An 18,183-nucleotide genomic window follows, 5' to 3' on the forward strand; every position below is an offset into this window, starting at 1 on the left:
TAGTTATTTCAGATAAGCTTCAAATATATATTTATTCTGTACAGGATAACGGACGCCTGAACAGGTTTGATGTTAAGGAACTAGACCTCAGGATACATCAGGGTTACTTAGGGAAGGGAACACACACAAGTATGTTGTGTTTACAAGGACATTCCATTGACTTCCATTAATTTCTACTGTCTAACCTTTAACTTAAACATAACCACTACATGCCTAACCTAAACTCAGTTCACACCTTAGTCCAAACCTAACCCACAAACAGCACTTCTCTTGGTCCCCGCATTGTGGTGTGCTTTAGGACAACAGTCCTTGCAATTTAACAAATACAAGATCAAGCGCACACACACACACACACACGAGTAATTTTTGTAGCACATGTTCCTGCATAATTCAAAATATTAAGATAAAAGATTTTAAAAAATATGTTTGATGTTAGTGATAAGAATTTAATTTATTACTGCAACCACCTTAGTTTCACTAAATCATCTCAGTGTCTTGCCATGTGAATGCTATTAAGACAATATCTTGTAAATTGGTGCTATAAATATATAAACTGACAAAACTGAATTTAATGTGCTCAACATTGTTAATAATCTTAATATTTAATTAGAAATTATTGCCCAACTTGATTAAAAAGCAATAGCCACTGTGTTCAACATTCAGGTACATGAAAGGCAAATGATTCGAAATAAATGGTGTACATGGTTCTGCTCAAAAGTCATTGAAGGGCAAAATATCAGTGGATTTCCAAAGCTCAAATATTCTGGAAACTGAGGAAATTGATTTAATATTTTATGACTGTGAGAAGAATTAATATTCTACCATCTGATGCGTTTGTATGTTTGTCTTCATCGGTCCTGCACACCAACCTGCAGCTGGTTCCATCGCTGCCCAGGCTTTATCTAAAAGGGATAGTTTGGATTTTTTAAGGATGATTTTTTTGAACACAGATGCAAGATCTGTTTCTTGCAGTAAAAGTAAGTTTTGGAGTTTTTTTTTTTTTTTAACTGTTATTTCATATCCAATAGACATCAAAAAAGTTTTAAGATTCTTCTTGACTTCTATTAATTTAAATGTCATAAATGTTATAGCAAATAAACTCATTCTACAGATGTCCAGCTTTTTCAGGGGCACTAAAAGTTGCTTTCCATAGTTTCTGTATTACTTTTTCAGCAAATAAATATGCATGAGCAAATATAACGATATTGTTGAAATAAGATGATACGTTAAAGACTCTTAATGATATCTGCTTTATATCAGCAACATTTTGAAACTATTTTAAAATGGCAGAAGACAATTTTTATCTTGGCCCAACTGTGATGAACCAGAGTTCATCAAAGTGAGGAGCGCCTACAGGAAGTGATCAGTGGCGCCCCCTGGAGGAGATCTGAGGTTGAAAAAAAAGGAGCTTTTATCTGGATACCCTTCACAACTGTGGTCATTTTTGATTGGATGTCGCTTAACGTCCAGCCCAACCAAAAACATTTTGACATAATGTATTTGCTTCTAACAAATAATTTCCCCTGCTCACTTTTTGATTAATTGAAATAATCCCCTTCAACTGGATGGCAACTCTCAAGAAAGAAAGACACATTTTCCTCAATAGGTATGTGCAACAATCTTGTCAATTTGAATTAACCTCAGGTGAAACTGTTTTATAATGCAAAACCAAAATGTATATCCAATGCGTCAGAAAAATAAGTTGTACCTGTTAACAATGAAAACTGGGAACATCAGTAAGAGATATTCCCATATCATAATCAATTAATAAAACTTTATAAAATGTGGACTTTAAGATGTGAACTTTACAGGCCAATATTGCAAAATCATTTCTGTTTCGAAAGCAGGGAGATTCTGTACAACAAGCCTGACTGGATAGAAACATGTGACCTTAACTACATGTGCATGTCAGTAAATGAGAATATAATCCAAATAATTGGATGACATTATCAAATTATTAATTATTGGATAATATCATCTAATTATTTAATTCAATAATTCACTTCAAAAAGGGAAACTCTGATATCAAACGGATTCACTTAGTAACGGGGTGATATGTTTCAAGCATTTATTTATGCCAATGTTGATGGTTATGGCTTACAGCTGATGAAAACCCAAATGTCAGTTTCTCTAGTAATTGCATAAGACCATCTTACTAAGGTCTTTAATACAGAAATGTTGGTACAGTTGATACAGTTGTAACCATAGCCAAGACTGCCTGTTGCCTTGTTGACAGCTAACAGTGTTGCAGCAATGTTTGCATGTGAATAGAAAGTTGGTTGGAAGAAAAAAAAAAGTTTGGTCGAAAAAAGCAAACAGAAAAATTGCAGCCTCAGCAGGATTGTGAAGCCAAACTTGTTAAAGAGTTTGAGGAAGAATTACAAAGTGGAATTGGTGTTTCAAGAAACACAACTCACAGACATGCTAGTGTCGATATTTATGCAGTGGACCCCAGAAGCTGCCCTGGAGTAGCTCAGATCCACTGAAACAAAAGGTTTAGACCTCCTGTAGAATAACTTAGTGTATATTGTAATAGCCAAATAAATACATCTAAATATGCATCAATGTGCACAGTGGAAACCATTTTAGCATGTCTGCAGAAGCTAGCATCAATGGTCCTCCATTACTTGGGGGTGTAGCCAATCAGCTCTGAGGAAAATGATTGGAGTTTCTAGATTGACTATTTTGCAAACTCCAGCCAGTAGGGTGTCAAGTTGCATTGCGCCAAAGTATCTTTGTTTATTTTTGATACCCTCCACAAAAAAGCCCAAGCATAGGCAAATCTTTTGCAAAATATTTTAAAAAATATGCAAAAACTGAACTTTGATTAAGCGGGAGTCCAGCGTATTTCTGTGTTAGATTTTCTGAAGAAAAACAAAAAACCCTAAACTGTAAGATTTAATTAGCTGAAATACATAATTGACAAAATAAATAGAAGTAAACATTTGAGTCTGTGTGCTGAATATGAAAATATATAAGTCTGAACTTACTGCGATAAATTGACTTTTCTTTGTTCTCATTTCTCAGGATGTTCCTAGTAAACTGCATTAAGTCTCTACAGATGACAACTTCAAACTTTCTTTGCTTTATTACCCTGTTAGTCACAGCAGCCTGTGGTTAGTAACAATGTGAAAGCAAACTACAAGATACTGTAGGATTGCTTCACATAACTCTGGTATTGTGTTTTTTTGTCTTTTTCTTTTTTTTACATTACTTTGCAGAAGAGAGGCTGACTCTCACATTCCCACACTTTCACCCTGACAGCTCTACAGCATATGGCTTTATTTAAAAACATGGTTTCTGCCTCTTAATTTCCCTTCATACAGTCAGACAAGGGATCAAATCTACAGTTCAACACAGAGAAACAACAGAGGACATGTTCTTTCTCTAGAACCTTCTATGAAACAACAATAGACAAGAGTTTCCATGGTTACCCCAAACATAAACTCATGATTGTTGTAATTTCTTTACCAGTCAGATTATAGCAATAAGCATCGGTTTGGAGGTTTCACTTTCGTTAAGAGCAGCTCATTTTAAGGATTAAAGAATGACAAATTACAGTTTTTATCATACAAAAATGATCAACATTAAATATCTGATTTTCCATTTTCCATTAAGAAGTGTACCACTACCAACCCTTATGGACCTAACAGAGCATCAAAAATAATCAGTGATGAAACAACAGTTGGTACAGATACATGTACAGTCGACTTCAAGTAAGTCCTTAAAACATATAAAGTGAATAATAGTGCAATATATGGCAGTAAAAACTTAAAAAAGAGAAGGACATTGCGTATTCACGTGTTGGTGGTTCCAGAGGATTCTTGCGTCTGTGTTTGACTCTGACATCTAACAGAAACATTTAGATTCACTTTCAGTGGAGACACATTTATACCAGAATACAGAAGTAAAAAGGCCAGCAGAACCTTCATCTGAGGAAGACGAGCAGCACAGACTGAATTCAGACACAGTCATCCTAAAACGCAAACTCTGTGATTTCTGTCTTTTAAGAAGTTTGACATTTTCTTACTTTCCATTTTATGTTTTTATCATAAACGTATTTGCCTATATCATTTTATGAAGTCATTCATGGATGTTCCGTCTCTCTGAATATTACTACACAGTGTGATGTTGTACTGTTCCTTTTCCTGTCATTTTGCTCTTTGCAGCCTCTATAGCCCTTAGAGTTATATGGCATTTTTGTTGGAACTTTTCATCTCCAAAAAATTATCTTGGGCCTGCATGTTAGTTTTTTTATGTGGTTATTTTGTAACTGACAGTGTGCTGTGAGTTAACATGTTTTATATATACTTTCAATTTGATGATTGAAAGTACATGTAGTCTGGACACTTTCTACTCTTTATTATTGAACACGAGCTATTTCTTAAGAATGGGCAAAAATAGTAGCTAAAAAATAATTTGTTTTGGTTCACCAAAACAGATTGTTAAAAAGAAATTAAAAACTAGAAAGCTATGCTTTTCCCCCCATTTCAAAATTATGCTTCATTTTATGTTGGTTTGTCAAAAAAAAAAAAAAAAAAAAAAAAAAACAGAAAAAAAAGGCATTGCAATTTGTGGATGTAATAAAATATAGTCTTAAATGTAATTATTTCTTTTAAATATTTGCAGAATGTATTTTGTCAGTATCTTGAATGCTAAGTGAAAAATGCTTTACCTTAGTGGTACTTAACCATCAATCTGTTATATGCTTCTTGAGTTTTGACATCAGCAAACACCAACGTCAGCCTGATAACAGATACACAGAAAATAAAATTCAGCTGAATGCAACTGGAACCAAACAACACATTTTGAAAAAGTAAGTGAGTTTGCCCTAACAGATTTCTAGAATGTCTTTGCAAGACAATTTAAGACACACAGTTTGTTTTTGTGATGGACTAATTTTTGTACGATGGACTTGAGAATACATATCGACAGTTAAAGACTAGCTACAGCACAAGAGCATCAGGGTTAGCAGAAATATACAGCACAGATCACAGACTGAGCACAACTCACTTCACTCAGATCTACCGATGGTGTCAAACTGAGATAGTGAGTATCTACAGACGTTTGATCATGACTTCACTGTATGACTAAAGAGTTCTGACTCTGCCAGCGGTACACTAAACAGCTATATAGGTAACTGTGTATAGAAAATATTCCAGGCCCACATCATTCCCCAGACACCGTTGTGAATTTGGCAAATGAAAAGGCACAAATTAGGGAGGAATAGTCTAAGAGCAATATATTTCTCAATGTACAAAATTTACACACTGAATTTTCCATAACATTTCATGAATTATCACCAAAAAAAACCCAACTTTGATTTATTTAGTGTTCTTTCAGAGATATTCAAGATAGCTAAGTTAGCTATTCTAACCCTTAGTTAGAAGGGTAAGAATAGCTAAAGGACGATTCAGAGCAGGTGTAAGGATATCATGAGCGTTGAATGTGTTGTCTGTGGACTAATTATTTAATGGCAAGAAATTAATGGACAGGGTAAACATCTGGAGGGGCGGGAGGGGACGGCATTATTAAATCGCTGTAAGAACACTTAGCACACAAGTGATACAGTGAAAATAAACAGGTGAGTCTAATGAAAACAATCTCAGGGTAGAAACACAATCAGCAATCTGCGAGAAAGCAGATCAGTGTCGATTCCAGAAGCAGATTGCAGAAGAAGGGTTGGACTGAAAAGAACACAACAAATAAACTACAGAGCAAACAAGGGAATAGGATGCAGTCTACCACATGTAGAGAAAACTAACAGGAAAACCTGCACAGGTTGTTTGCTGTAAAAAAAAAAAAAAGACTGAATGTTAGCCAAAGTAATGGCTAACATTGTTCATAGGTTATCATTACTTCTGTCTGAACTTCCACCATGACGGTGGAAGCTACTGTGAAGTGGTCTGTTTTTATGTACTGAGGCGTATTTTTGAAGTGTTTAAAGCTAGGCTAACTTTCTTCTTTTATGTTTGTTTAAATAATTACACAGCGAGGTACGTGTCCCTGTGAAACTAAGACACATCTGGATGACTTGTTGCACTGCTGCACCTAATCAGAGCCAGATTAACTCCAACAGATATGTTTAACATGAAACTGGATTACAGCTAAATTCACTGGATGATCTTCCATCAGTTAACAGATGGGAAATCCAGACAAACGACTGACCGTCACAGAAAATACATTTAGTTATAAGAAATAAATGCTCAGAGAGGATCATGTAAGATTTTAGGTTAATAAAATCACAAATAATCTTTATTCTTTATAACTCTGCAATCATTAATTAGCGCATGACCTCACTGTCATGTGCTCTTAATGATTTAAATTTCTATTTTAAAAAATGCCTGACCAATTCTACTCTAAATGCGTTTACCTCCATTCACCGTTATGTCTTGTCCATTGCTGGAGCTAAAGGTAGTCGCGTCTCCTTTCATCTAGAATATTTTACTCCCCTGAAAATGGAAACATTTCAGCTGAGCACCACATTGGATAAAGGTAAAAGAACAACATAATCCAAGTTCCTTTCCACTGAATAATATTATAATTTACCATTACTAAAGTTGTCATTAAGAAAACCTTTAGAAAAGGAATAAAGTTCATCTAAAGAATAAATGTCATATCTTTGAATTTATTCACTTCTACTTCTGGCCAGTAGAGGGAACCATTAACTTCTAAAGCAGTCATTTAATTCAGAACGACTTGTGTCAGGAAGTGAAAGAAAAGTGAAGCGTTTTCTTCCTGTTCTAGCCGATCTAAACCTTTTGTGTTTTCAGTGGACACTAAAGAGGCTGTTTATAAACATCTGAACTGTAATAGCCAGGCCTTTCCATGAAGTCTGCGCTCTGCAAATTTCTTATGCTGCAGTCAACAAGCCATACGGAGGTTACAGACAGCTTGGATATCAAAGACTACATTTTCATCATACATATCTTCACTGCCAGTTTAAAGAGAGGGAGCCAGTAAGAATAAACTGCTTTTGACTGAAGTTCATTTAACATACCACGGTGCAAAGCCGCCTGTCAGGATCGGTTGTGTTTCTACCCTGAGCAGATACCTGAGTTCTGTGTCTACCATGTTTTTTCTCCACAGCAGACAAATTCAATCTATTACCTCTTGAAGTTATCGGTGAAAAGTGTCTGCAGCTTTGGATAAAAGTGGATTTTTTTTCCACTACCACTGGTCAACAACCGTTACCTTAGTTTGTTCTAATTTAATTTTACATATACACGCCTACACATACATATAAAGTATTTATGTACACATTCACCAACATGTGATCATCGTATTACGTCATAACTGACAGCTGACATGGCAAGGAACATTTTCTCTACATTCAAAAATAAATTAAACAATCAACTCCAAAGCAGTGATCATTCATTTCAAGCAGCTCATTCAGCTAGCACAAGCCAGTACATGGATATTTTGGTAACGACAGCAAGGACCAAGCAAGAAAAAGTAATTGTCTTTCTTGCTTTTACAATATGTTGCAGGGTCAAACAGAGTAGAGTTGATTGGTCAAAGGTCTTCCTCTTTGATGCCCAACTCTTGTTCCTAACATTCCCATTCTTTATTACCATCCAAAGCAGAGGAACAAGAAGTTCTTGCTCTTCCTGTCCTTGCACTTTAAGCAATGGTCTCACACTACAGACCACACAGGAGAAGTGACACCACAGTAAAGAACCAGAAAGATGTCATTCTGTTATATTTGTGTGCCCCCAAGATCCCCCCCGCCTGCGGGGTAATGTCTCAGGCCACCGCCCCTGCGCAGCGAGTGCAGTGCAACAGTGCAGCAGCCTCTCAGCAGTGAACCGAAGTGATACATAGGCTGGCCGCCACGGACCGGGCCACGGCACAGCCACGCCACCGTCGGCACCACAGGGATGGCCACCGCTAGCAGATCAATCAGGAAGTGACGACTCCAGTAGCTTTTTTGGATTTTCCCAGAGTCCTCGTCTTCTGCTACATCAACCCCTGTGGCCTCTTGTTCATTAGTCTTATCTTCGTCATCATCCTCGTCATGAACTTCCACCACTGTGACACCAGCTATCTCTTCACGGGAGATAGATCTCCTCGGAGGCTGGGATGTTTGAGGCTCTTGTGCACCAGGAGACAGTCTAGTGTACTCTGGAGTAATCACAGGGCTCGTTTCCTCTGTGGATCTTTCTCCAATCCCGGCCTCTTGCTGCTTGTCCTCCACTCTCTGGTCATCTTGCTTGTCTTCTCCACAGCAGCCTGCAAAATTAAGTTCACCCTGCATTCTTCCTGCTAAATCACAGACTTTTCTTTGTTCTACCTCTTCATGCAGTACCTCAGTCCCTTCCACTGAGCTTTGAACTGTCTGCTGCTCCTCTTCTGATTGTCTGACTTTAGTGTTTTCCAACTTTTCTCCTGCCTTCTCTCTTTTTTCTCTTTCTTGCTTTTCCTCTTCCTCATTTGCCTGATACGAAGGACTCTCCATGGAAAATGCCACAGTAGCGGATCGCGGAAGAGGTGGAGCCAGTGGTGTTTTGGAAACTGGAATTGGCTCAGTGGCTGTGCTCATCACGGTCGCTGTTGTCACTGAAGTGGTGGTGGTGATGGAGTCCAGATCCTCTTCCCCCTCATCAGACATCCAGGTGGAGGTGGGGCTGCAGGCCTGAGAGCGAAATGTACGTTGCTCTGCAATAGTATCCAGATCAGAGGGATATCCCGCTGTTGCAGGGATGGGGCAGCTCTCAGTCTGAATGCCTGCCTCCCTCAGGGGGTGCAGGTACAGGTGGTGGTGGGACAGGCAGGGGTGGCTCATGCAACTCACTCCACCCAAACTACAACGAAATGGAGCCAGCCGCTCGCCTGTGCAGAGTTTCTCATAGGTGGAGGAGTGAGGCACCGTGTGTGGCATGGAGTGGGACATGTTGTGAGGGAAAGAATGAGGTAAGGTATGGGAGTAGGTGTGAGGCAGAGAGAGGGAGGCAGAATGAGGCAAAGTGTGGGAGAAGGTCTGCGTGTAAGAGTTCAGCAAAGATGCCGTTTCCTCTGAGAGGTAGGCGGCTTCCAGGAGGAGGTCTGCCCGGCTGGGGACGCTGTTCTCTCCACAGCACACAAACCCGCTGTCCTGTGTGCCGTCAGCTGAGAGGCAAGGAAAGTCTGCATCATTGCAATTGCGGTCTCCCAGTGCCTGGTCGCTCAGCTTGGTGTAGGTGGAGCTCCGAGTCAGAGAACGGGCTGGAGAGCCATCGCAAGAACAAGACCCCCTCCCTCCCACTGGCAACTTAGGTACAACTCCAGGGCTTTCTCCAGAAACAGATGCTGGGGCTGAGCCCCCAGCACGGGTCCTGCAGCCTGGTATGGCTTCTCCTTCCTTGGCTAGTCCGGCTTGTGCTATCTCCATGTTAAGCAAAAGGTTCTCCAATTTGTGATTCTGAGTATTGATGTCCTGGAAGTACTTTTGAACCCCTACGTCTCCACTGAGCCCACCGGCATCACTAAGTCGGGTACGAACTGTGTCCACTGCATGTTTGAGCTGCTGAATTTCCTGACGGGCCTCCTTCAGGGCTAACTGAGCCTCCACGCGGTGACACTCCTCCTCAACCCAGTCTTCCTGCATTCGGTAAAGCTTACTTCGCAGTGTATCGATCTCTGTGTCCCTAAAAGGTTGAAAAGTGAGAGGAAGGGCAGAATGATCAAAACTAAGTGGAATACAGAAAGACATTTTAAACATCAGTTTCTATCCAGGTTTTTGTAATTCTGTCTCAGTATCTCACCTGTCTTGCAGGGTGTTAATGGTCTCTTTGAGCTTGGCTCGCAGGTGTCGGATACACACTTCCTTCTGCTGGAGAGGCGTGAGGTACTGCTCTGGGGGAGGAGGGCGAATACCATGGTTGTCCGTACATGAGGTGTACTTCTGACGTCTGGGACATAGCAGACATAACCAAATATAAGTGATCCGCCACAAGTTGAGTATTAATAAGTTGATTGGCTTGTTTTAAAAGACAGGCTCTGTATGATAGCTCAGAAATCCTGAAATTTACTGCAAGTTTTAAAAATGAGTTAAAATCAGGGTTGTTTTTACTAGAAAACAGTTTTGGTCACAAGACTTTTTGACACTCTCCCAGCACCTGGACTTGTCTTGGTCTTGGACATTAATGACAAGACCAGTCATTACTGTGGAATTATCACTAAATTGCCAGAATACTGTCCAAATTATTTAACATCCTTGATTCAAATCTAAGCAATAACATGACTCATTGCTAATTGTATGATTTTTGTTACCGTTGCCACCCATTCACACCTCTTTTCACTTGCAGTTAAAAAAAAAAGTGAGCTCTGGTTATCTGGATGTGAGAAAAGATGTCTGCAAAATCTTCAGAAATACAATTCATAAATAATATATTTGTAAAACAAGATCCAGAAGAAAGCATACAGTGACTTATAAATCCCACAGTCCTTTACTTTTACAGATGGTGGGGACCATACCAATGTTTTTTTGTCACTTAGAAAGGGAGCACAGAGAAAGGTAACCTAAGTGTAAGTAATTATAGCAAGCTAGCCAGCATAAGCAATCTGCCTCTGTACCAAAATTCTTTACCCAGACCTCACACAATTAGATTTAGTCAATATTAGCTACACATTAATTTATCAACCTGTGTGCAGTATATCACATATGTTTTATGGCACTAAAACATGGAAACACCAAGCTGCAAAAACTAACATCACCCTATATAGTTAGTATATTTAGGGAATTAAACAAATAAAACGTTTCACATTTCATTGTGTGATGCAGAGCATGGTGCTGGTCTTGGTCTCGATTTGGTCTCAGGTTATGTCTTGACTATAATACAAAGAAAAAAAAAACAGACTAGAATCCTAATATTAAGCTGATTGTGTCTTTTTACACAACTTTGAAAGAAATGTCGGGATTCCTGTAGTTAAAGGAATATGTTTGAATGGAATAAGCAGTTAACACCTGACAATTCTTTTAGCGTCTTTGTTTAGAAAAAAATAGCAGTTCATTTTGTAGGTTCCAAAAATATCATGCTGGTTTGAGTTAATACTATCACATTCACATTGCATAGACTTGGCAATGTGAAATCTATGCAACACTCTTATTGTTCAGAACTTCTTACCCTTTGGTGGGGCTGCAGTCACTGCCTTTACACGAGCCTGAGTTGCTGCCACTGCTGACGGAGGCATTGCCATGATCTCTATTACTGGGTGCAGCTGGAGGCCGCCTGGAAAGAACGAACCAACTCTTTACCTCTTACCATGCAACTAAAGACCACAAGTGGACTGATAAGCAGTTCTACTACACATACAAAGACGGAAATGCACATAAATACAAGGCACTGACTCGTGGCCACCAGCATGCCACTGCAGCATACACACTGACAGATCACAACACTCAGACATTTAAGTGGATATCAACAGAAAATAAGCCTGCATGAGGAACGTGAACACACACTTCTCTGGATATTGATAATATTATTATCAAGAAGGGAATGGGCTCAGTGATTTAAAAAAAGACAAGCAAAGTAGCATCCAACAAAAGCAAGCTAATTAGTTGGTGCACAGACAGCTTTTATTTCCGACTGTAAGACATCGTGAGACACCAAAAACATTCCCATGCTCAAAAAACACCAAGACTTGGACTCTCCACAGACCGGGAACGTGGCGTGGATGGAGAGTTTGTCGAGCGGCGATCCGGAGACTTTGTGGAGGTGTATCCTTTAGTGGGCGACTTGGTCGATGTATAGCCTTTAGTGGGACGCATTGAGACCATGTAGCCCGACTCCATGGGGACATAATCTAGCTCTATGAACCTGCAGTAGTCAAACCTGAGCAGGCAGAAACAGGAAGGTGTTAAACCGCAGAAGGCGGATCAGCAAACCGTACCTGCATGACGCGATGTGTGTGAACACATGCAGGCAAACTGCACCTGTCCTGAGGGGACAGGAGAAGCTCTCAGGTGGTGGCTGCAATGAATATCACCAAGCACTGAACTGACCCAGGTGATGATGCCTTCTGAAAGGCTCTGCATTTGGACAATCTGTTGCTGTAGGGCTGCACTGACGGAAAACATAAACTAATAGTGTGGATATTAAAACACAATCTAAAAGTGAGAAAAAGAATGGCCAGAGGCGTCTTAGATGGATAGCATAGCATGTGTCATGACAAAACTAACATTTGCTCATAAAAACCTGGATATTCAGAAGCACTTTATGCCAAATATGTTTTCACACAAATGATTCTAAACAGCAGAGGTTATGAACACTAGGTAATACTGATACAGAAATGATGACAATATGGCTAAAACCTATTTTATTTCAATACAAAGAAAATCTTTTGCTTCAAAAAATGCAGTAGAGCTGATCACTAGACCTTTCTATCACTCCTACAACAGAAACTATAAGACAATTTACAGTATAGCCAAAGGATGCTGCAGTAGGGAACTGCTTCAGGATAATGAAAGACAGCTTGAAAGTTAGTAGGAATAGCAATATTTGCATATTCCTGGTAAAAATTTAACCTGTAGTAGACAGTCATCTCTTGTTTGCACTCTCTGTCAGACCAACACATATAAAACAAGAGGTTAAAAGACTGAAAGCAGGGCTCTATGTTTTTTGCCTTTCCCCCCCTGTTGTTTTTACTTAAACACAGAGGAAAAAATTGTCAACCTTTTTCATTCTTCTACATCCAATTGTTATGGATGAGTAGGATTTTGCTAGCTGTTTGCCCATGATTCCAGCTTTTATATAAAAACATGCTGATGTTCAGAAGTTCTGGATTCTGTCAAGAAAGTAAAGCCTTTTATGTAAAAGCACATCCGTCCCAGGCGGGAAAAAGGAAGAATGCTCTGTGATGGGCAACTTCTATATCTGTGTTCTATAATTATAGAGAGGTTTTAAAGAAAAACATACTTTTTTATTTTTTAATGACTGTTGCCCAGTCACTGACCACCAAAAGTGGAAGAGGAGACAAGCAGATCTACTCAGAGCAGCCATGAGGAATTTACACACAGGACACGGTAACTACAAGCTAACCCAAGGCTCCAGTCTTTGCTTTGCTTCTTGTTGTCATTTAGGGCAGCAGTTCCCAAAGTAGGGGTCAGGGTGTTGAGGGCCGAAATAGAAAAAAAATTATATCAAATGTGAATGTACAATGAAACAAATAAATGTATCAAAACTATTCCATTAAATATTTAAATTTCTTAAATGATGAAAGTAAATAATACCATTTTAGTCCTAAACCATAAATGCATTTAAAAAGCATATAATTATATACAGAGTGAAATAATTACACATATTTTACGGCGTCACCAGGTTATCAATAGACTGTCGGTGCTCTCTGGTCCTATTTTTTAGTTGGTCACAGTTGGGAACCCATGACTTAGGGAAACGGGTTTTTTCCTCTATTATTTTTAAAGTACAATTTTAGAATGTTATGAAAGTAAAAGTCTTTCAATAACCTCCAACAGCTCTCATAAAATCTCACCCACATACATTTAAACTACTAATTTAACGATTAAACAAAAATAATAGGATTATGTTTATATTTAATAATTTCTCACAAATATACTGATGCTTAAACATGGGCTATCTAACAGTTTTTATACATTAACTCTTTTAAATTATTTTTGCTGATCTTGCAGTGGTGAAAACAGCTAGCTAGCTAGATACAAGGTTAATGGTGGATGAATTGGATTTCTTGCTATAGGATCAACTTGAAACCCTTAATTTGGAGAAGAAACTCAAAATTAAGTAACCTGGTGTTTACCAGTCCCAAAAGAGATGGGCAACTTCAACGAGTAGCAAAATGGATTTAAAGCTGACAGATTCACTGTGGAGAAGTGGCTAACTGTTAGCTTACAAAAGAAAATAATTTCAAGCTCTTTGGGCTAAAGCATCAAAATGTCTACATATTGGCTTTGCTTGTGTAGTGTCATCGTGTCCTGTGCAACACAACGAGGGAGGAGGTCAGATATTGACAGCTCAACAGATCTTTGAAAATCAATATATGACAAACAAGCCCAGACATTAACGAAAGGTGAACCAGGCAGACAGGAGCAGCTCAAAACAGGGGATGAGTCTAAGAAGTGACACAATACACAGAGAATCAGTGTCTCTGGTCTGGTTTATTCATCTACAGACGGTGCCTGTGACAGGTCAGTCAGGTGAAGGTGAGCATTAGATGTCAGCATGAGCAGCAAGCTATTGCTACATGATGGAGATAAAGTTTAAAAGGCTTCAGTCTTTTTGATAAATCAGATACAAGAAGAAAAACAACAAAATTAAACAATAAGATATTTCCCATTTGAAGTGAAGCCAGTGTCTCAAATGTATCCACAGGCTAAGCAGTGAGTGGTGAACCAGTGATCACTCATGATCACAGAATGCTTTCTTAGCACAGCTGCTTCCACTATAGCCACTAAACACGATCTCACAAGAACACCGGTCCTCCAATATGAACTCCATGTTCACGTTTACCAGCAGAGTGTAAGGTATAAGCAGGTCTACCTCATCTATTTGCTCGAACAAAAGCTCAACAAGAGCAGCAAAATAAAGTTTTTAAAAATTTGCCTTTGTTTTCCATTTCTGGTTTTAGTGGCTAGAGCGTCAGAGCTGCAGCTACAGCCGGGGAGCATGCTCGCTGAGACTGCAATTCAACAGTGTCTCACGCAGGGGGCGCAGGCACCGGAATGGCCACCGGCGCAGTGGCCGCGGCTGCACTCGTCCCCGATCCCGATGCCGGCTTGGAAGCCGCCGGCACGGGCGAGGACGCCAGTATTTGCTGCAAGCGGCGTTTGGGCTGCAGCGCCTTCAGAGGGTTGAATCTGAGGAAGAGGAGAAATGAGAGAGGAGGACACCATGGCTTCAGACTGAGGCTGCTGCTCATTACCGTGACCGTAAAAAGCAGACATCTTAACACCTGTCAGAGAGGAAAATGATGACAGAGCTTATGTACAAGAAATAACCTAAGCTTAACTAATGCAGTTCATCTGTATTAAGTTATATGTGGAAAGGTTCTAAAAACTTTCCGCATTTGTTTGTGTAAGAAAGATGCGAGCCAACTTATTTTCTCTAAGTAGTCTGTTAAAATAAAGGGGACAGGTCAGAACATGACCACACAAAGGCCCAGTTCCACAGAGAAAAGGCACTAAATTAACAGCTGTTCATTGTCTGAAAAAAACAAAACAAAAAACAAAACAAACTATCATCCTCCTACCACTTCCTGTTATGTTTTTTGTCATTTTCGTCAGCAGTATCATCCGGTACTGTCACGTTGATCACGTGACTTGTGTGATGCAAAAAAGTGTTTCTATTGCAGTTTTGTGAAATACACCTACTTCAATAAACCACCTCATCCTAGTGCAAAATCTTTCAGGTTATCCTAGCACAATAAACTTTTTGAAATTGCTTTGTTTCCATTAAGCAATGTCAATTTGTGCAACAATCAATATAGCCAGGAAGTCATGTTCCTGTTTCCTTGTCTTTTCTGGCCCGTGTAGGACAAACTCTGGTTTTAGAAAATAATACCACCACTCTCCCTGGATCCCAGGAGTTTCCATTTCTATATTTGGATGACACAGATCCCTCAGGCACTAAAAAGGCGACACATTTTTGTAAAGGCAAAATTCAATTATGCATTTTTTTAAATAAGCAAACTGACAGACCACATTGCCACTATAACTTCACAACTTGTTTGTCTGAAACATGAAATATGGACAGATGGGTTCAGGACTGGCTTGAATATTTATGCACCACTGACCCACAAATTGTCTGACCACAACTGCATTAGGATCCATTTGGTGTGCAGACACTTCAGCTCATCTCCATCTCATACCTTACACAAAACTCTTCTATGCGCCAAAAGAATTACACACAAACATTAACTTACTTATTGATAAAAAAATAAACACATACAGTGCATCCAGAAAGTATTCACAGTGCTTCATTTCTCCCTCAGTATTACTGCAGCAGTGATTAAAGAATAAAGTTGAAAGAATTATGCTAATTAGGAACTCTCAAGCTTCCATGTCATCTTGAGGCACTGTGCTAATGATCATTGAGTGAGTTTTCTGCAATAGCCATTAGAAGAGTTTAAAGCTCTACATGTGACCTCAAGTGTTGTAAAATAGGAATCTCTTTAAGCCACTAAATGTCCCCTATGATACACAGAAGTAAGTAAAGCTATACAAACCCTACATAAACAGAAGAAAATCACTTACACAAAATGTAAGTCACTTCTGAAATATATCCCTGGTTCTGGCACCATGTTTAGGAATGACTGGATAATAATTGCCAACTAACATATGAGGAACATTTGAAAAAAATAAGCAACTGTATGGAATACCACTGTTTCTGATAAGTTATTAACAATCCGATTTGCCCGTTTAACCGAGGTCCATTCAGAAAGAGTTGCTAAAACTCTATACTGACAAAAACCATTTCAATTAACATAATATAGGATAACATGGCAGATCGCCATTAAGCTGGACTTGAACCAAACACAGAAAAAGGATGTTTTCAATGAGATTCAGGGAGTTAACAGACAGGTGTCAGACTGAGACAGGTGTGTTTTTTTTAAGACTTTATCAGGATCATTTACAGGGATGTTCTCTTTGGAGACATCTGAACGCAGGATATCACTGATGTAGATATAGAGATGTGCCTTCAGATTCATTACTGGATGTGTGATTCCAAATGCAGCTGTCTCTGATCTGGTATTCATGGCAGCTGGAACATGGGGCAGTGACTCAGCAGACTGTTTGATGCCAGAGATATGACACAAGATGAAGCCTGTCCCTAAACATGTATTAAATTAACAGTGTAGAAAAAGATTAAATGGGAGGGGAGTTTTTGCCATAAAATATAATAAATATGTCATATTTAGGATTTGTCCATCTTTGACTTGATGACAATTTTTAATACACAAGTCTAGATTTATTTATTTAGCTGTGTCCGAAATTCCCTTATTTTCTGTTCAGTCATTGTGATGCCAATATTCATGTACTGGAGTAAAACCAGAACTAAGTTAAGTAAAGTAAAGGGTAAACTCATCCATCCATCCATCCATCCATCCATCCATCCATCCATCCATCCATCCATCCATCCATCCATCCATCCCATCCCATCCCATCCCATCCCAGCCCATCCCAGCTCATCCTGGGGAAATCCCAGGCCAGACTGGATAAATTGTTTATCCAGCAAGTCCCTGGTCTTCCTCATGTCTCTTCCTCCATCACATGAACACCAGTCCCTCCAAAAATAAAATACGTCAGAATGAAACAAAAGCAGTAACTGAGAAAACTTTAAGAGCGGATCCAGCTGATAATTTGGTTTAGGAAACCACAAGTGAAAAATGTTTTACATGAAGTTTTACATTTCTTTTTTCTTTAACATATCTTTAGTTCATTAAATACTTTTGCTGCTTTCTGTGTTGAATCTACATTTTCTCCATGCGCCTTGGCAAGGACTCTTCTCATACCCATTGGTTCCTCCTTTTGCCACAAAAAGCTTACACCCATCAAGTCATATTATCCAGTCTAGATGTCAAGTTAATGTAGAGGTTCCCAAACTGTGGGACGCCCCCCCAAAACATGAACACTGTATGCGCTGGGTTTTTACCTTAGAATGGCCAACTCTGATATTCCTATGTCAATTTGATACAGTAGAGGCTTCCACACTTCCCATATTTGTGTCCTCTGTCACTTTTATCAGCAGTTAAAACTGTTAACATGTTGTAACCTGTTTTTCCGAGCCGCCTTTAAACGCAACATGAACGCTACGACGCTCACGCTGGGTTTCCACCTGTGAAGGAGACCTGCTGCTGCTGTGCGGAGCTACGTAGGTTTGTGTTAGAATCACGGCAGCAAACCAGCAAAACGCAAAGAACTTTTCACAGTTTTTCCCTCCAAACTAACCGACTGAGTTGAGTAAAGCTGTTGGATGCAGGTAATGTTAGCTAAAAGATGACTAGCTAATATCAATACAGAACCTTAAGCTTAACAAGGCTACCGATGTTGGTGTCTATTTTCAGCTACGTACATTCATTTTGCCCCCAAAGAAGTCGATGTCCCCCCCGTTAATCCATAGGGGGTGGGGGGCGCAGAAAATGTTTGGAAACCACTGGGGGGGGGGGGGGGGGGGCAAAAAAAAAGATTGGGAAACCAGGGGTTCAAAATAAAGTTTGTTTTTTTCTTCCAAA

At 39.4% G+C, this 18,183-nt stretch overlaps 1 protein-coding gene across 5 annotated transcripts in view; it reads right to left on the reverse strand.

The window, feature by feature from the left end:
* Positions 1 to 3,255: 3,255 nt before the first annotated feature.
* snphb (syntaphilin b) overlaps positions 3,256 to 18,183 on the reverse strand; it is a 28,292-nt gene continuing 13,364 nt past the window's right edge. For 2 of the 5 annotated variants that reach the window (XM_015058277.1, XM_015058278.1), the window contains exons 3-7: positions 14,654 to 14,809; positions 11,640 to 11,813; positions 11,106 to 11,210; positions 9,744 to 9,890; positions 3,256 to 9,626 (exon numbers count right to left, since the gene is read on the reverse strand). In XM_015058277.1, coding sequence (XP_014913763.1) covers positions 7,700 to 9,626; positions 9,744 to 9,890; positions 11,106 to 11,210; positions 11,640 to 11,813; positions 14,654 to 14,809 — 2,509 coding nt within the window. In that variant the 3' untranslated portion in view covers positions 3,256 to 7,699. Of the gene's footprint in view, positions 9,627 to 9,743; positions 9,891 to 11,105; positions 11,211 to 11,639; positions 11,814 to 11,914; positions 13,156 to 14,653; positions 14,810 to 18,183 lie in introns of those variants that run through there. The other 3 variants (XM_015058280.1, XM_015058279.1, XM_015058281.1) reach the window with 3 other exon arrangements.

Source organism: Poecilia latipinna, unplaced genomic scaffold (assembly GCF_001443285.1).
Source record: "Poecilia latipinna isolate Pla-1442-1.1 unplaced genomic scaffold, P_latipinna-1.0 Scaffold1529, whole genome shotgun sequence".
NCBI lineage: Eukaryota > Metazoa > Chordata > Actinopteri > Cyprinodontiformes > Poeciliidae > Poecilia > Poecilia latipinna.